Genomic DNA, 20,080 nt, shown 5'->3' with positions numbered 1-20,080 from the left:
TTTGGTCCCTCCTTTGCTGCTATAACAGCCTCCACTCTTCTGGGAAGACTTTCCACTAGACGTTGGAGCATTGCTGCTGGGACTTGCTTCCATTCAGCCACGAGCATTAGTGAGGTTTGGCACTGATGTTTGGCGATTCGGCCTAGTCGCAGTCGGCATTCCAATTCATCCCAAAGGTGTTCGATGCGGTTGAGGTCAGGGCTCTTTGCAGGCCAGTCAAGTTCTTCCACACTGATCTCGGCAAACCATTTCTTTATGGACCTCGCTTTGTGCACTGGGAAATTGTCATGCTGAACCAGGAATGGGCCTTCCCCAAACTGTTGCAACAAAGTTGGAAGCACAGAATGGTCTAGAATGTCATTGTTTGCTGTAGTTTTAAGAATTCCCTTCACTGGAACTAAATCAACTTGCGTACGCACGTGTGTGTCCGGTTTGGGCATGGTGTTAGGCTTGTGTGCGGCTTCGGCCATGGAAACCCATTTCATAAAGCTCCCGACAAACAGTTCTGAGGCTGACGTTGCTTCCAGAGGCAGTGTCGAACTCTGTAGTGAGTGTTGCAACCGAGGACAGGCGATTATTACGTGCTAAGCACTTAACTTCTCGCTGCCCGGTTCTGTGAGCTTGTGTGGCCTACCAATTCGCGGCTGATCTGTTTCTAGATGTTTCCACTTCACAATAACAGCACTTACAGTTGACCGGGGCAGCTCTAGCAGGGCAGACATTTGACAAACTGACTTGTTGGAAAGGTAGTATACTATGACGGTGCCACATTGAAAGTCACTGAGATCTTCAGTACGGGCCATTCTACTGCCAATGTTTATCTATGGAAATTGCATGGCTGTGTGCTCCATTTTTATACACCTGTCCGCAATGAGTGTTGCTGAAATAGCCGAATCCACTACCTTGAAGGGCTGCCCACATGTTTATGGCATAGTGTATCTATGCCCATAAACATATATCAGTATGTGCTTCTTGGTGAAGTACATTATAACTCTGTGATCTATGGGTGAACGGTCGTGTTGAGTGCAGTATCTCTTTGAAGCATACTGAACAAAAGTATAAACGCAACATGCAACAATTTCAACGATTTTACAGTTAAATAAGGAAATCAGTCAATTAAAGTTAATTCATTAGGCCCTAATCTATGGATTTCACATGACTGGGCAGGGGCGCATCCAATTAGAATTAGATTTTCCCCACAAAAAGGGCTTTATTACAGACAAATTCTCCTCAGTTTCATCAGCTGTCTGGGTGACTGATCTCAGACGATCCCGCAGCTGAAGAAGCTTGATGTGGAGGTACTGGGATGGGCTGGTTACACATGGTCTGCGGTTGTGAGGCCAGATGGATGTACTGACAAATTCTCTAAAATGGCATTGGAGGTGGCTTATGGTAGAGAAATTAACATTAAATTCTCTGCCAACAGTTCTGGTGGACATTCCTGCAGTCAGCATGCCAATTGCACACTCTCTCTCAAAACTTGAGACATCTGTGGCATTGTGTTGTGTTACAACTGCACATTTTAGAGTGGCTTTTTATTGTCCCCAGCGCAAGGTCCATCTGTGTACTGATCATGCTGTTTAATCAACTTCTTGATATACCACACCTGTCAGGTGGATGCATTATCTTGGCAAATGAGAAATACTCACTAACAGGGATGTAAACAAACGTGCACAAAGTTTGGTAGAAATAACCTTTTTGTGAACATTTCTGGATCTTCAGCTCATGAAACATGGAACCAAGACTTTACATGTTGCGTTTGTATTTTTGTTCAGTATAGAAACAAACCTCCAATAGTCTGCCTAATATAGATGAGATCACAGTACCCTTCAAGTTTTATTTGTCACGTGCAAAAGTACAGTGAAATGCGTAACGTGCAAGACCTACTCTGCAGTATTCAATATTAAAATAGTATAACAAATATAATATTTATATGATATCAGTGTGATTTTGAATATGATTTCAAATATGAGTTTGTTTACAGTAGCTAATATCCCCTGGGTCTTCTCCTTTTTAGTGACCAGGCATAGCCTGTATGTCCTTGTTGTTTGCATACAGTACATCTATATAAGGGATTGTTCTGTATAGAAAATGCTTTGGTGTTCCACCTAAGTGTTTTCCGGCCCGCCTAAGTTCTAATTTTGAAATATGTAGAAAAGGTAATGTACCTATATACAGTACCAGTCAAAAGTTAGGACTCACCTACTCATTAAGTTTTTTTCTTAATTTGTACTATTTTCTACATAGTAGAATAATAGTGAAGACATCAAAACTGTGAAATAACACACATGGAATCATGTAGTAACCAAAAAAGTGTTAAATAAATCAAAATATATTTGAGATTCTTCAAAGTAGCTTTGAAGAGCTTTGCACACTCTTGGTATTCTCTCAACCAGCTTTTTTATTTTATTTTAACTTTTTTATTTAACTAGGCAAGTCGGTTAAGAACAAATTCTTATTTACAATGACGGCCAAACCCGGACAAACCTGGGCCAATTGTGCGCCGCCCTATGGGACTCCCAGTCACGGCTGGATGTGATACAGCCTGGATTCAAACCAGGGACCTCTTCCACTGAGATGCAGTGCCTTAGACCGCTGCGCCACTCGGGAGCCCGAGAGTGTGCAAAGCTGTCATCAAGGCAAAGGGTGCCTACTTTGAAGAATCTGAAATATAAAATATATTTTTATGTAATACTTTTTTGGTTGCTACATGATTCGATATGTGTATTTCATATATGTATTTCTACAATGTAGAAAATATTGAAAAATAAAGAGAACCCCTTGAATGAGTAGGTGTGTCCAATCTTTTGACTGGTAGTGTATACAGTGCCTTGCAAAAGTATTCATCATCCTTGGTGTTTTTCCTATTTTGTTGCATTACAATCTGTAATTTAAATGGATTTTTATTTGGATTTCATGTAATGGACATACACCAAATAGTCCAAATTGGTGAAGTGAAATTAAAAAATATAATGTTTCAAAAAATAAAAAAATGGAAAAGTGGTGTGTGCAAATGTATTCACCCCCTTTTGTTCTGAAGCCCCTTCTGTGTAGCTCAGTTGGTAGAGCATGGCGCTTGTAACGCCAGGGTAGTGGGTTCGATCCCCGGGACCACCCATACGTAGAATGTATGCACACATGACTGTAAGTCGCTTTGGATAAAAGCGTCTGCTAAATGGCATTTATTATTATTATTATTATTATATTAAATAAGATCTGGTGCAAGCAATTACCTCCAGAAGTCACACAATTAGTTAAATAAAGTCCACCTGTGTGCAATTGAAGTGTCACATGATCTGTCACATGATCTCAGTATATATACACCTGTTCTGAAAGGCCCCAAAGGGCACCACTAAGCAAAGGGCACCACCATGCAAGTGGCACCATGAAGACCAAGGAGCTCTCCAAACAGGTCAGGGACAATGTTGTGGAGAACTAGAGATCAGGGTTGGGTTATAAAAAAATATCGGACACTATGAACATCCCACGGATCTGCATAAAATCTATTATAAAAAAATGGAAAGAATATGGCACCACATCAAACCTGCCAAGAGAGGGCCGCCCACCAAAACTCACAGACCTGGCAAGGAGGGCATTAATCAGAGAGGCAACAAAGAGACCAAAGATAACCCTGAAGGAGCTGCAAAGCTCCACAACGGAGCTTGGAGTATCTGTCCATAGGACCACTTTAAGCCAAACACTCCACAGAGCTGGACTTTACGGAAGAATGGCCAGAAAAAAGCCATTGCTTAAAGAAAAAAATAAACAAACACGTTTGGTGTTCACCAAAAGGCATTTGGGAGACTCCCCAAACATATGGAAGAAGGTACTCTGGTCAGATGCGACTAAAATGTAGCTTTTTGCCATCAAGGAAAATGCTATGTCTGGCGCAAACTCAACACCTCTCATCACCCCGAGAACACCATCCCCACAGTGAAGCATGGTGGTGGCAGCATCATGTTATGTTTTTCATTGGCAGGGATTGGGAAACTGGTCAGAATTGAAGGAATTATGGATGGTGCTAAATACAGGGAAATTATTGAGGGGAAACCTGTTTCAGTCTTCCAGAGATTGGAGACTGGGATGGAGGTTCACCTTCCAGCAGGACAATGACTCTAAGCATACTGCTAAAGCAACAGTTGAGTGGTTTAAGGGGACATGTTTAAATGTCTTGGAATGGCCTCGTCAAAGCCCAGACCTCAATCCAATTGAGAATCTGTGGTATGACTTAAAGATTGCTGTACACCAGTGGAACCCATCCAACTTGATGGAGCTGGGGCAGTTTTGCCTTGAAGAATGGGCAAAAATCCCAGTGGCTAGATGTGCCAAGCTTATAGAGGCATACCCGAAGAGACTTGCAGCTGTAATTGCTACAAAAGGTGGCTCTACAAAGTATTGACTTTGGGTTTGGGGTGAATAGTTATGCACGCTCAAGTTTTCAGTTTTTTTGTGTCTTATTTCTTGTTTCTTTCACAATAAAAAATATTTAGCATCTTCAAAGTGGTAGGCATGTTCTGTAAATCAAATAATACAAACCCCCAAGAAATCCATTTTAATTCCAGGTTGTAAGGCAACAAAATAGGAAAAATGTCAAGACGGGTGAAAATTTTCGCATGCCACTGTATAAAAAAAAAAAAAATCTTTGAGAACTAACTCACCAAAATAAAAGCTAGGGGGAAAAAAGAATACATTTGGGATTATTTATTTTATGTTTGAGCATAACACAGCGTAAGCCATGGCAAAATGCATAGAATTGCATGAAATTTAGAACTGCACATTTTCACTCATCTCCACGGCAGGATGTTAAATTGCATGGAATTTGCAACATTTTCTCTCCGCTCCATGTGTAGAATTGCAGGTAATTGGCTTAAAATGCAAACATTACTCTGCACCACCAAGATTGGGGGCCTCAAATGTTCTTGCACATGAACCGGACCGAATTTGGCTGCGTCGATGGGCCGACCATGGCATTGCCACATCCCCCTGCCACACCCACCTTTTTGACCCAGAAAAATAGTTTTATGTGTGTGTGTGTTTTATGAGCAGCACATACAATGTTGGCTCAGAGCCAGAAATAAGAGGGGAAAATAAACACTGAAGAAGAAATAGACTCAATAATGGAAAATGTTCCACATCAAAGCAGCCCCCCTCCCCTCCATCTCTCACTGCCTTCAATTTAATTTTACAGCATATTTAAACTTGTGCCCTCTCGTTGTTACATAAAAGTGTTTTGGCATACAATGTTGCTAGGGAAACATGGAAACACTTTCAAACCAAGCTTTTAAGATGTTGGAGTGCAGATGATTTGAGTTAGAAAAATTGCATGTTCTCACTTGAGTGTGGTCAGATGTTGATAACTTCAAATTGTATTAGTCACATGCGCCAAATTCAACGAGCCCTTAACCAACAATGCAGTTAAAAAATAAGAATAAGAAATAAAAGTAATAAGTAATTAAAGAGCAGCAGTAAAATAACAATAGCGAGACTATATACAGGGGCGTACCGGTATAGAGTCAATGTGTGGGGGCACCGGTTAGTCGAGGTAGTTGAGGTAATATGTACATGTAGGTAGAGTTGTTAAAGTGACTATGCATAGATAATAACAACAGGGAGTAGCAGCGGCATAAGGGGGCGGGCAATGCAAATAGTCTGGGTAGCCATTTGATTAGATGTTCAGGAATCTTATGGCTTGGGGGTAGAAGCTGTTTAGATGCATCTGGGACCTAGACGTGGCGCTCTGGGACAGCTTGCCGTGCGGTAGCAGAGAGAACATTGTACGACTAGGGTGGCTGGAGTCTTTGGCAATTTTTAGTGCCTTCCTCTGACACCACCTGGTATAGAGGTCCTGGATGGCAGGAAGCTTTGCCTCAGTGATGTACTGGGCCGTACGCACTACCCTCTGTATTGGTGGCAGAGCAGTTGCCATACCAGGCAGTGACGCAACCAGATGCTCTCGATTGCTCCCATGCCAAATCTTTTCAGTCTCCTGAGGGGGAATATGTTTTGTCGTGCCCTCTTCACGACTGTCTTGGGGTGCTTTCTTGGACCATGTTAGTTTGTTGGTGATGTTGACACCAATTAACTTGAAGCTCTCAACCTGCTCCACTACAGCCCAGTTGATGAGAATGGGGGTGTGCTCGGTCCTCTTTTTCCTGTAGTCCACAATAATCTCCTTTGTCTTGATCACATTGAGGGAGAGGTTGTTTGCACCACACGACCAGGTCTCTGACCACCTCCCTATAGGCTGTCTCGTCGTTGTCGGTGACCAGGGCTACCACTGTTGTCATCGACAAACTTAATGATGGTGTTGGAGTTGTGCCTGGCCGTGGAGTCATGAGTGAACAGGGAGAACAGGAGGGGACTGACCATTCACCCCTGAGGGGCCCCTGTGTTGAGAATCAATGTGGCGGATGTGTTGCTATCTACCCCTACCACATGGGGGCGGCCCGTCAGGAAGTCCAGGATCCCGTTGCAGAGGGAGGTGTTTAGTCCCAGGGTCCTTAGCTTATTGATGAGCTTTGAGGGCACTATGGTGTTGAACGCTGAGCTGTAGTCAATGAATAGCATTCTCACATAGGTGTTTCTTTTGTTCAGGTGGGAAAGGGCAGTGTGGAGTACAGTAGAGATTGCATCATCAGTTAGGATGGTATGCAAATTGGAGAGGGTCTATGGTTTCTGAGATAATGGTGTTGCGGTGAGCCATGACCAGTTTTTCAAAACACTTCATGGCTACAGACGTGAGTGCTACGGGTTGGTAGCCATTTATGCAGGATTCCTTAGTGTTCTTGGGCACAGGGACGATGGTGGTCTGCTTGAAACATGTTGGTATTACAGACTCGGACAGGGAGAGGTTGAAAATGTCCGTGAAGACACTTACCAGTTGGTCAGAGCATGCTCGCAGTACACATTCTGGTAATCCGTCTGGCCCTGTTGACCTGTTTTAAAGGTCTTACTCACATCAGCTGCGGAGAGCGTGATCACACAGTAACGGAACAGCTGATGCTCTCATGCATGTTTCGGTGTTATTTGCCTCGAAGCGAGCATAGAGGTAGTTTAGCTCGTCTGGTAGGCTCGTGTCACTGGGAAGCTCTCGGGTGTGCTTCCCTTTGTAGTCTGTAATGGTTTGCAAGCCTTGCCATATCTGACAAGCGTCAGAGCCGGTATAGTATGATTCGATCTTAGTCCTTTATTGACGCTTTGCCTGTTTGATGGTTCATCGGGGGCATAGCGGGATTTCTTATAAGCTTCCGGGTTAGATTCCCGCTCCTTGAAAGCGGCAGCTCTAGTCTTTAGCTCAGTGCAAATGTTGCTTGTAATTAATGGCTTCTGGTTGTGGTATGTACGTATGGTCACTGTAGGGATGACGTCATCAATGCATTTATTGATGAAGCCAATGACTAATGTGGTGTACTCCTCAATGCCATCAGAGGAATCCCGGAACATATTCCAGTCTGTGCTAGCAAAACAGTCATGTAGCTTAGCATCTGCTTCATCTGACCCATTTTTTTTATTGATTAAGTCACTGGTGCTTCCTGCAGGAATCAGGATTTACGGTCAGATTTACGGTCAGATTTGCCAAATGGAGGGCGAAGGAGAGCATTGTATGCGTCTCTGTGAGTGGAGTAAAGGTGGTCCAGAGGTGTTACATTTATTTATTTATTTAAAAAAACAAAAAAAACATCTTCCTCTGTTTGCACATTTAACATGCTGATAGAAATTTGGTAAGACTGATTTAGGTTTTCCTACATTAAAGTCCCCAACTACTACGAGCACCGCCTCAGAATACATGGCGGAATACAGCTCATTCAGTGCGGTCTTAGTGCCAGCCATCGCTATCAAAGAGTCTTTTGGCAACAGCAATTAGCTGCTAGGGCATTTACCATGAAGATATTAACTTTGTCTGTTAGCTTGCTAACGGACGTATGTACATTTTTGTAATATAATGTCTGTGGTGGTATGTTGACCGCTACGAAAAATACAGATGGACTCTCTAGGTAGGTAGTGTGGTGTATCGCTTATCAGGAGATGCTCTACCTCAGGTGAGCAAAACCTGGAGACTTCCCTAGATATCGTTCACCAGCTGTTATTTACAAAAATCCATAGCCCGCCGACCATTGTCTTACCAGACGCCGCTGTTTTATCCTGCCGATACAGTGTAGAACCAGCCAGCTGTATGTTGATAATGTTCTCGTTCAGCCATGACTCCATGAAGCATAAGATATTACAGTTTTGAATGTTGGTAGTTTAATCTTCCTTGTAGGTCATTGATTTTATTTTTCAAAGATTGCACATTTGCTAGCAGAATGGAAGGCAATGGGGTTTATTAGATCGCTAATGAATTCTCCGAAGGCAGCCCGCCCTCTGGCTCCTTTTTCTCTGCATTCTCTTCACTCAAATGACAGGGATCTAGGCCTGTTTCCCATGGTTCTTTGTTTTCCGTGGTAGATGGTTAGACCAGCGAACTAGGTATCACAGGTCATAATAAAAGCTCTGCTTGTGGCGCAGAACTTAGTTGGTCAACTGCTGGGATTGATTAGATGTGTCAATTCACCTGGTTTCCCTAAACAGCTGCCAATTCCGGGGTCAATATGACAGCAAATACTGCAACACCCTGCAGACCTGATCCTGTATTACGAAGTCTTTTAGAGTAGGACTGTTGATCAAGTGTCAGTCTTTTTGATCATAATGAATTGGGAGTAGTGGGACTGATTGGGACCTGATTCCAGATGAGCACTCCTACTCTGAGATTCTTTGTGAATATAGGCCCAGATCCATCTGTCTATACTAGACCTTGCTTTCACTTTTTGGGTTGTTCTACTATAAAGATACCGGACTCTCCTACCTGTTCCTCTTCTCCATTCAGCAGCAGAGACCTCCCAACAGGCCCAAACCCAAAATGGCGGCCTCGTCTCCTGCGCCTGCGGTCAAGCTGTCGGCCAGCCGGAGCACGTCTGGGGCCCGGAGAAGGAGGACGCGATGTCGGAAGTGTGAGGCGTGCCTGAGGACAGAGTGTGGAGAATGCCACTTCTGTAAAGACATGAAGAAGTTTGGAGGGCCGGGTCGCATGAAACAGTCCTGCATCATGAGGCAGTGTATCGCGGTAGGCCTCATACTAACCTGCAGAGTATTTGGACATTCTTTGTATGTGTGCTGACATTTTATCTGGTGACTATGTGCAGAGGGGGAGTTTCTAATATACTAATGTGGTGTTTGTTTGTTGTCTCCAGCCTGTCCTACCCCACACTGCGGTGTGTCTGGTGTGTGGGGAGGCAGGGAAGGAGGACACGGTGGAGGAAGAAGAGGACAAATTTAACCTCATGCTCATGGAGTGCTCCATCTGCAATGAGATAGTCCATCCCCTCTGCCTAAAGGTAAACTGCTCAAGACAGAATGCTGTTAATGAGCATCTTATCTGGTTGATTTAATTGATTCAGTGTGAGCACTTACATTACTGCAGTGTATTTGTTTATGGTTACCCTTCCTCCTATAGAGCAGGGGTCGGCGACTGAGAGTTTGGTTTTGTCCCGCACCCCCCAAAAAAAAGTATTTCGAATTTTTAAGATTTCTGTTTTTGGTCAAAAGCATGTAAAGTCACCAGGAATTCAGCAAAAAACGAGTTTAATTTAGGAAATCTGTTCCCAGGTATTCCCACAAATAAAGAGACATACGTGAATGTGTCTCAATGTATTCAAGGTATGAAATTATTGTTATTAGGGGTTCACAGCAAAGCCGTGGCGCAGTTATAAGCAGTCTCACTTAAGCTCCCATATCCTCTGCTCCGTTTGCCATTTGTTACGTTACAGCCTTATTCTAAAACCGATTACATGTTGTTGTTTTTTCTCAATCTACACACAATACCCCATAATGACCAAGCAAAAACAGGTTTTTAGAAATGTTTTCAAATGTATGAGAAAAAAAACGGATATCACATTGACATAAGTATTCAGACCCTTTACTCAGTACTTTATTGAAGCACCTTTGGCAGTGATTACAGCCTCGAGTCTTCTTGGGTATGTTGCTACAAGCTTGGCACACCATTCTTCTCTGCAGATCCTCTCAAGCTCTGTCAGGTTGGAGCGTCGCTGCACAGCTATTTTCAGGTCTCTCCAGAGATGTTCAAACGGGTTCAAGTCCGGACTCTGGCTGGGCCACTGAAGGACAAGGAGACTTGTCCCGAAGCCACTCCTACATTGTCTTGGCTGTGTGCTTAGAGTTATTGTCCTGTTGGAAGGTGAACCTTCGCCCCAGTCTGATGTCCTGAGTGCTCTGGAGCAGGTTTTCATCAAGGATCTCTGTCCTTTGCACCGTTCATCTTTCCCTTGATCCTGACGAGTCAGTCTCCCAGTCCCTGCCACTGAAAAACATCTCCACAGCATGATGCTGCCACCACCATGTTTCACAGTAGGGATGGTGCCAGGTTTCCTCCAGACGTGACGCTTGGCGTTCAGGCCAAAGAGTTCCATCTTGGTTTCATCAGACCAGAGAATCTAAATCTTGTTTCTCATGGTCTGAGAGTCCTTTAGGTGCCTTTTACTGAGGAGTGGCTTCCATCTGGCCACTCTACCATAAAGGCCTGATTGGTGGAGTGCTGCAGAGATTGTTGTCCTTCTGGAAGGTTATCCCATCTCCACAAAGGAACTCTAGAGCTCTGACAAAGTGACCATCAGGTTCTTGGTCACCTCTGTGAACAAGGCCCTTCTCACCCGACTGCTCAATTAGGCCAGGTGACCAGCTCTAGGAAGAGTCTTGGTGGTTCCAATCTTCTTCCATTTAAGAATGGTGACCACTGTGTTCTTGGGGACCTACAATGCTGTAGAAATGTTTTGGTATCCTTCTCCAGATCTGTGCCTCGATACAATTCTGTCTCTGAGCTTTACGGACAATTCCTTCGACCTCATGGCTTGGTTTTTGCTCTGACATGCACTATCAACTGTGGGACCTCATATAGACAGGGAATTGCCTTTCCAAATCATGTCCAATCAATACATTTACCACAGATGGATTCCAATCAAGTTGTAGAAACATTTCAAGGATGATCAATGGAAACAGGATGGCCCTTGAGAAAAGCTAAGGGTTCAGTTAAAGAGATGGCTGAGTTATTGATAAATCAAGAAATGCTGATTTCATATGTCAATTTTAAATCCTTTGTAAATCCTGTGTAATGTCATCAAAGACATTACATTGATGAACCATGTTAAATTTGGCATTGATATCTTAACAAATAAGCAAACTAACAATTCACTTGTTTAACTATGTAATGCTACAACTTAAAATAATCATAACAAATCTTCTCATTGACAAAAGCCAGATTCACTCCAAATTTGGTTGTTGGACTCATCACAATGATCCATCAATGTTCGCCAGTAGATGCATATTAGCACATATTTTAAAATATGCCAAAACTACTTAAAAAAAATATATTCTTCTCATGAGCCATAGGACCAAATAATACCAAATTTGGTCCTGATCAGTAAAAGATGGCTAAGTTATTGACAAATCAAAATCTGATTTTAAGTACTCGTTTAACCCACTGTAAATCCACATTTAACAGTGGCCTATCGACTTGAAACTTGTCATTGTTATCATGGACGTCCTTAAGATGTACCACGCTGAATTTGGTATTGATATATATTTTTTTAAACCAAGAAATATATTAACAACTCACTCTTTGCCTATGTAACGCTAATGATTTTGTATTTAGTGCACATAAAGGAAGATACAGTAGTACCTACATGATAGTGCTTTGTTATCCAACTGATCTTGTGTTCCTTTTGTCACCCTGTGAACCCAGTTCATTGCTGCTCCCAGCTATATGTTTCACCCCCCAAAAATATGAGGGTCTAAGTTGTGGTCAATTTGCAGTGTACATATTATCATAATTATGTTCCGGCCCCCCATCATCCGCTCCGACAAAAATTGGTCCGCAGATTAACCTAGTTGCCTAAACCCTTCTATAAAGGACTTATTCTGCAAATGATAAATGATAGCTTTGTTTTGTACTTTATCACTTTTACTTGTGCTTCCTATCACCTTCACCCACTCACTACTTGTGCTCTCTTGTTCAGGTGAAGAATTCTGGTGGAGTTGTAAATGAAGAGTTGCCAAACTGCTGGGAGTGTCCAAAATGCAACCATGCAGGGAAAACCGGGAAAGTAAGCATCTATGTGGTTGTGGAAATGAATGTTCTAGGCAGAATATCTACGCTCTGCACTGTTCAATAAATCACTTTTATTATAAGAAGACTTGAATTGTCTGGAAACAAATAGGCAAAAGGTATAAAGTTTTCTTCCCTTGTTTCTTCCCTTTTGGCTGTCAAGCAAAAAAGAGGACCAGGATTCAAGTACGCGTCCAACCTTCCCGGGTCGCTGCTGAAGGACTCGCGATTGAACCGTGACGTTAAGGAAGAGTCCGACCTGCCCAGTGTGCCAACATCACCCACTGCAGTGAAGAGGAAGGCAGAGCGTGATGACACCCCCAAGAGGAAAGCAGAGGAATATCCTCCTCTGAAGAAACGTTCTCCCATGTTGTCTCTGGGCGGGCTACCTCATCCCCGACCCAGGCCTGAGGACAACCCTCTGAGGAAGAAGAGGAAGCTGTTCGACATCAAAGATGAGGACGAACCTCCTGTTGTCAAGAAAAAGGTCATTTATCCAACAGGCTTTAGGCTGGCCATGGATAATTATTTTTATATTGACTGTCTTTACTGAGCATTCCTCTTGATTTGATAAGGGACAGATTTGATAAGGCCCAGAGTTTATTTTGTCAAGATTCTATTACTAAACAATAACCTTTTGATTTGAGAATTTGTAGTCCACTTACTTGACAAACACTGTTTGGAGAAAAATATATGATAAATAAGGTCTTTTATAAAAATGCAAATGAACTGTAAAGATGATTATTTGATAATTGATATGCTCCCCATGTTCCCTTACAGAAGAAGCCCCCAAAACCTGATGACACCTTCACCTCCAAGCTCTTACGGCCCATCAAGCAAGAGAAAGTTGATGAGGACGAAGACCATGAAGATGACAGATACCCAGGGGACAGGGTTGCAGCTAAAGGGAAAAGAGAAGAGGAGGAAGATAAGGAGGATGATGAGGAGGAAGAAGAGGAGAAAGATGGTGTAGAGGACAGTAAAGATGGTAAAGTAAAGACTATGCTGAGTCCACTGCTACGGACGTCTGCAGCCAGAGAGAGTGACCAGTCCTGCTCCAGCTCTCCCCGGGCAGGGCCCAGCAGTGAGGGGGGCGATGCCCCAGACAAGACACTTGGCCAGCTGAAGGCACACCAGCGACGCCGCCTACCCAACAAAGAGCTGAGCAAGGAGCTGAGCAAAGAGCTCAACCTGGAGATCCAGAAGACCGAGGACTGCTTGGCCAATCAGAACCGCAGACCACTGAAGGGGGAGAACAGCCCAACCAATAACAACCGTCGACCACTGAAGACTGAGGACTCCTCTATCAATCAGAACCGCAGACCACTAAAAACAGAGGACTCCCCCACCAATCATAACCGCAGGCCAATTAAGACAGAGGATGGCCTATCCAATCACAACCGTCGACCATTGAAGACAGAGGACTGCTTGTCCAATCAGAACCACAGGCCAATGAAGACAGAGCCTGAGAGTGACGGGGAGGAGCCTAAGCCTAAACGGCCACTCGACAACGGCAGCAGTGACCTCGGAGACTGGCTCCACCCCAGGGGGCGGGAGGTGAATGGGACGCCCCGCCAGCTCTCGCCCCTGGGGTGGAACCGCAGCCCTCCGATCACACCTATTTGCCCGCGCCCCCCTCCCTGCCACTCACCGCCCAAGTGTGTACAGATGGAGCGTCACGTGATCCGGCCGCCTCCCATCAGCCCCCCACCAGACAGACTTCCACTGGATGACGGACAGGCCCACGTGATGCGCAGGGAGGTGTGGATGGTCGTGTTCAGCCACCTCGCACACAGAGACCTGTGTGTCTGCATGCGTGTCTGCAAGACCTGGAACAGATGGTGAGCTGAAGCTATCGGAGGTCGTGTCTACACTTGACAATTACATGCAACTTCTGCTATCAGAATACGAAGATCGCATGGGTCTAGACGCACAAAAGTCACTTTGGTCGGATTCTGTTCAGATCTGTCTGACCACTTCAGGAGGTGGTCAGGGATGCTTGTGTGTGGATTTGTCCTCAATCTAGACGCAATCAGGCTACCAAAAGCGCATACAGTGGACGACGTCATCAGTGTCTAGAAAACCGAAAGGCACTTTTATATTTATTTATAAAGCCCTTCTTACATCAGCTGATATCTCAAAGTGCTGTATCGAAACCCAGCCTAAAACCCCAAACAGCAAGCAATGCAGGTGTAGAAGCATGGTGGCTTGGAAAAACTCCCTAGAAAGGTCATCATTATAACATTGGAGGAAATGCGTTCCTAGCGTGTGAGGATCGTGTTTGCTGGCCTCATAAATGCTTTTAATTGGCTAGAGTTATGCAATCCCTTCAGCATTGCTTGCTAGCTACAGAGGTTAGCTGGCTACTTAGCTTTACAGTAGTTAGCTACTGCCGTCTGTTGTTGTTGTTACCATATTTAGCTTATTCCACCATTTGTAAAATGCATACTGGCATTTGGTTATAGTGCAGGAACGGACACAATGTGGACACATTTAAATGTAGACTCGTGACGTGTTCGGAATTCCATGATCAGACCTCCATTATCAGAATACTAAAGCTGCATAAACTGTCATGTCCAGACAGGGCCTGATAGACCAAAGCGTCTGATACGAAGTTGGACAAGTCAATCTTGTGAATAGTGGGTTGTGTTTTTCAAAGTGGCCCTTGTTTATTGGAAAGACCGTATGAACACTAAGCTGTAAGGCTCTCTAGCCTAGAGCTCTCACCTCAAGTGTAGTCTTTCAAATCAAATCAAATCAAATTTATTTATATAGCCCTTCGTACATCAGCTGATATCTCAAAGTGCTGTACAGAAACCCAGCCTAAAACCCCAAACAGCAAACAATGCAGGTGTAAAAGCACAGCTGGAGCCATGGTGGCTGTGTGATCTTGTGGTTACCTTCGTCCCTACCTCCTCAGGTGCTGTGATAAGAGGCTGTGGACGCAGATCGATCTGAACCGCTGTAAGTCCATCACTCCCCTCATGCTGAGTGGCCTCATCCGCAGACAGCCTGTGGCTCTGGACCTCAGCTGGACCAACATCTCCAAGAAGCAGCTCAGCTGGCTCATCAACAGACTGCCAGGTATATTAAACACCAGCCAGCAGTGTTGTAATTGAGGCAATGTGCATATCCCTCTGTGGCTTTATAATAGAACGGTCTACAGTATACAGTATACACCTAGCCATTATACTGTGTCTCTGTCCATGGCTCTGGGTACACCCTGCAAACCTGATGTCACCACTGCAGCCGGTTACTGTGCTTCTCTGTACTGAGAGCATTGATAGGAACGTATTTAATGTGACTAGTTTGGTGATAATGTAACGCTGTCTTTGTTTCCTTGGTTGGGTGAGCTGGAAGTTTCAGAGAATGCTGCCGTGTGGCTGCGACTCTGCTCCATAATAATGGTATCCCCAGGGGTTCCTCAGTGTTTCTGACGATTGGCTTTGTTTCTTCTTAGAATTAATTATGTGGCAACTGTAATTACATTTACATAGTGATGGTTTTTGTTTGCTTGATTTTGCACCCTCAGGTTAATGAACTGTTGGAGACTATTAAGATCCCCCCCCCAAAGGATTGAACGGGGCAGCAGATTTCACGTTTTCACGTTTTCACGTTTTGAGTTACTTAATTAGGACTGACTTAGTCCAAGGGAGGCAAACCCACTTCTGTATTATTATGGCGTTTTGGTTTCGGGTCATTTTGACAGTGCTAGGGTGTGTTTAGTAGGAATTGAGAGAGCGAGCGATGTCGTTGAGTTTGACCCCTCTTTACCCCTGACTGTTGTCCCTGCAGGTCTGCGGATGCTGCTGCTCTCAGGCTGCTCCTGGGTGGCTGTGTCTGCCCTCTGCACCGCCAGCTGCCCGCTGCTGAGGACCCTGGACGTCCAGTGGGTAGAGGGTCTCAAAGACGCCCAGATGAGGGATCTGCTCTCACCCCCCACAGACAACAGACCAGGTAGGTTTTCGCCATCCTGCACTGTGTTAGTGACCATCTGGACACATGGTGTGAAGTATTGAACAGTATGTCAATCTGCTTTGCAGTCCAGTCAGGCTGCTGCAGCCCATCCATGTCAGGCCTTGCTGTGCTCTCTGCTGAATGTTTGTGTCGATCTTTATAGCCACACAGCTGGAATAGCTTGCATTCGATTTTGCCCCTAGTAGAAGTAAAGAAGCTTTAAAAAAGGAAGAAAATGAACTTGACAAGCATTCAATCTTTGTCTCTCTCCCTCCCTAGGTCAGCTGGACAACAGGAGTAAGCTGCGAAATGTGGTGGACCTGCGTCTGGCCGGGCTGGACATCACGGACACCTCTCTGCGCCTCCTCATCCGCTACATGCCCCAGCTGACCAGACTGGACCTGAGCTACTGCAACCACGTCACTGACCAGTCAGTCAACATCCTGACCGCTGCAGGGACCACCACCAGAGACTCGCTCACTGACATCAACCTCTCCGGTAGGGGCATACAAGGCCATGTCACAATGCCTACTATCACTATAGACATTGGCCATGTCAGAATGTCTCTACTAAAAGTAATCACTGTTAACAGTACTATTCACTATTTAGAACATACTGGTGACAATCCGGACATGGCCATTGACCTCTCATTGCAAAGTTCATTCATTGCTTCATAGGTCTTATTGAATAACAAATGTTCCCGACTGAGATTAATGTGTGCCTCGTAAAGTCATATCTCGACCCCATAAACACCAGTATAAAGTATGAATAGCTTTAATTGTCTCTATTTCTGATGCACAGTTGGAGCCATGGGGTGGAGTAAAACTAGGCTCCATTCCAAACACCATAACTGAAGTACCCCCATGGTTCTCCTCTCCCTGAGTAGTGCTGTTAAAGGTTGGGTCAATGTGGGACAGACAGACAGGGCACCACTGTTTTCTAATTATCCACTGTCAGTCACTGTTAATGGGTGAAGCCGTCACCCATTGACTGCACTCAATATGCTCATGACGATGGTGAGGTTTTGGTTGGAGCCTTTATTCTAGAAAACAAATGACTGTTATGGCCAAGTATATAGTATAAATCCAACAACCTGATACTGTATCTTCCTCCTCCCTGATCTCTGCAGTGTGCAACAGAGTCACGGACCAGTCCCTGACTTACTTCAAGCGCTGTGGAAGCATCTGTCATATTGACTTGCGATACTGCAAGCAGGTGACCAAAGAGGGCTGCGAGCAATTCATTGCTGAGATGTCAGTGAGTGTACAGTTTGAACTAGTAGAGGAGAAACTACTGCTGAAACTCAGCTAGTGGACAAACAGCAGGTTGACGAAGACTGTACAGTATGCACTGGCTAGCTAGGAAACTCGTCAGAATAAGGAACTGGCAAGGGTGATGTTATCACCATGGAGACGGTGTTGTATTTCACACACCTCTGTGCAAAAACACAACCCACATTGGAAATGGCAAAGGACATTTTAAAAGTGACTGTTGCCCTGATACTCATTGAATGGCTCTTGTGCTGCTGAAGCAAGAATGTTTTCCAAAACAGGATGTTCAACATGTAAGGCAGGACACCTGGCTGTACTGGAAATTTGACAGAGCATGTTTTTTTGTTTTTTTTCCTTTGTCTTTGCTAAGATATTGAAGTATTTATTTTTTCTTTCTGCAAGTGAACTCTATACATGCATACATACAGTGGGGCAAAAAAGTATTTAGTCAGCCACCAATTGTGCAAGTTCTCCCACTTAAAAAGATTAGAGAGGCCTGTAATTTTCATCATAGGTACACTTCAACTATGACAGACAAAATGAGGGAAACAAATCCAGAAAATCTCATTGTAGGATTTTTAATGAATTTATTTGTAAATTATGGTGGAATATAAGTATTTGGTCAGCTACAAACAAGCAAGATTTCTGGCTCTCACAGACCTGTAACTTCTTCTTTAAGAGGCTCCTCTGTCCTCCACTCGTTACCTGTATTAATGACACCTGTTAGAACTTGTTATCAGTATAAAAGACACCTGTCCACAACCTCAAACAGTCACACTCCAAACTCCACTATGGCCAAGTCCAAAGAGCTGTCAAAGGACACCAGAAATAAAATTGTAAACCTGCACCAGGCTGGGAAGACTGCATCTGCAATAGGTAAACAGCTTGGTTTTAAGAAATCAACTGTGGGAGCAATTATTAGGAAATGGAAGACATACAGTACCACTGATAATCTCCCTCGATCTGGGACTCCACGCAAGATCTCACCCTGTGGGGTCAAAATGATCACAAGAACGGTGAGCAAAAATCCCAGAACCACACGGGGGGACCTAGTGAATGACCTGCAGAGAGCTAGGACCAAAGTAACAAAGCCTACCATCAGTAACACACTACGCCGCCAGGGACTCAAATCCTGCAGTGCCAGACGTGTCCCCCTGCTTAAGCCAGTACATGTCCAGGCCCGTCTGAAGTTTGCTAGAGAGCATTTGGATGATCCAGAAGAATATTGGGGGAATGTCAGATAGTCAGATGAAACCAAAATATAACTTTTTGGTAAAAACTCAACTCGTTGTGTTTGGCGGACAAAGAATGCTGAGTTGCATCCAAAGAACATCATACCTACTGTGAAGCATGGGGGTGGAAACATCATGCTTTGGGGCTGTTTTTCTGCAAAGGGACCAGGATGACTGATCCGTATAAAGGAAAGAATGAATGGGGCCATGTATCGTGAGATTTTGAGTGAAAACCTCATTCCATCAGCAAGGGCATTGAAGATGAAACGTGGCTGGGTCTTTCAGCATGACAATGATCCCAAACATACCACCCAGGCAATGAAGGAGTGGCTTCGTAAGAAGCATTTCAAGGTCCTGGATTTCCAGATCTCAACCCATAGAAAATCTTTGGAGGGAGTTGAAAGTCCGTGTTGCCCAGCAACAGCCCCAAAACATCATTGCTCTAGAGGAGATCTGCATGGAGGAATGGACCAAAATACCAGCAACAGTGTGTGAAAACCTTACAGAAAACGTTTGACCTCTGTCATTGCCAACAAAGGGTATATAACAAAGTATTGAGATAAACTTTGACCAAATACTTATTTTCCACCATAATTTGCAAATAAATTCATTAAAAATCCTACAATGTGATTTTCTGGATTTTTTTTCTCATTTTGCCTGTCATAGTTGAAGTGTACCTATGATGAAAATTACAGGCCTCTCTCATCTTTTTAAGTAGGAGAACTTGCACAATTGGTGGCTGACTAAATACTTTTTTGCCCCACTGTACGTACATACATACATACATACATACATACATACATACATACATACATACATACATACATACATACATACATACATACATACATACATACATACATACATACATACATACATACATACATACATACAAATACATTTAAACTTTTTTTCACAATTCCTGACATTTAATCCTAGTACTAATTCCATGTCTTAGGTCAGTTGGGATCGCCACTTTATTTTAAGAATGCGAAATGTCAGAATAATAGTCGAGAGAATGATTTATGTCAGCTTTTATTTCTTTCATCACCTTCTCAGTGGGTCAGAAGTTTACATACACTCAATTAGGATTTGGTAGCTTTGCCTTTAAATTGTTTAACTTGGGTCAAATGTTTCGGGTAGCCATCCACAAGCTTCCACAATAAGTTGGGTGAATTTTGTCCTGTTCCTCCTGACAGAGCTGGTGTGACTGAGTCAGGTTTGTAGGCCTCCTTGCTCGCACACACTTTTTCAGTTCTGCCCTCAAATTTTTTATAGGATTGAGGTCAGGGCTTTGTGATGGCCACTCCAATACCTTGACTTTGTTGTCCCTAAGCCATTTTGCCACAACTTTGGAAGTATACTTGTGGTCATTGTCCATTTGGAAGATGCCTTTGCGACTAAGCTTTAACTTCCTGACTGATGTCTTGAGATGTTGCTTCAATATATCCACATGCTTTTCCCAC

At 43.9% G+C, this 20,080-nt stretch overlaps 1 protein-coding gene across 5 annotated transcripts in view; it reads left to right on the top strand.

The window, feature by feature from the left end:
• The window catches only part of LOC124000176 (lysine-specific demethylase 2B-like), a 46,135-nt gene extending 28,284 nt beyond the window's left edge, over nt 1–17,851 (top strand). For 2 of the 5 annotated variants that reach the window (XM_046306374.1, XM_046306370.1), the window contains exons 13-21: nt 8,864–9,100; nt 9,228–9,371; nt 12,066–12,152; nt 12,309–12,641; nt 12,935–13,995; nt 15,075–15,238; nt 15,950–16,111; nt 16,391–16,609; nt 17,241–17,851. In XM_046306374.1, coding sequence (XP_046162330.1) covers nt 8,864–9,100; nt 9,228–9,371; nt 12,066–12,152; nt 12,309–12,641; nt 12,935–13,995; nt 15,075–15,238; nt 15,950–16,111; nt 16,391–16,609; nt 17,241–17,422 — 2,589 coding nt within the window. In that variant the 3' untranslated portion in view covers nt 17,423–17,851. The remainder of the gene's footprint in view (nt 1–8,863; nt 9,101–9,227; nt 9,372–12,065; nt 12,153–12,308; nt 12,642–12,934; nt 13,996–15,074; nt 15,239–15,949; nt 16,112–16,390; nt 16,610–17,240) is intronic. The other 3 variants (XM_046306373.1, XM_046306371.1, XM_046306372.1) reach the window with 3 other exon arrangements.
• The last annotated feature ends 2,229 nt before the right edge of the window (nt 17,852–20,080 follow it).

This window comes from Oncorhynchus gorbuscha, linkage group LG16 (assembly GCF_021184085.1).
Source record: "Oncorhynchus gorbuscha isolate QuinsamMale2020 ecotype Even-year linkage group LG16, OgorEven_v1.0, whole genome shotgun sequence".
In the NCBI taxonomy this organism is placed as follows: Eukaryota; Metazoa; Chordata; class Actinopteri; order Salmoniformes; family Salmonidae; genus Oncorhynchus; species Oncorhynchus gorbuscha.
The sequence above is the reverse complement of the archived record's forward strand: the minus strand, read 5'-3'. Positions and strand labels throughout refer to the sequence as shown.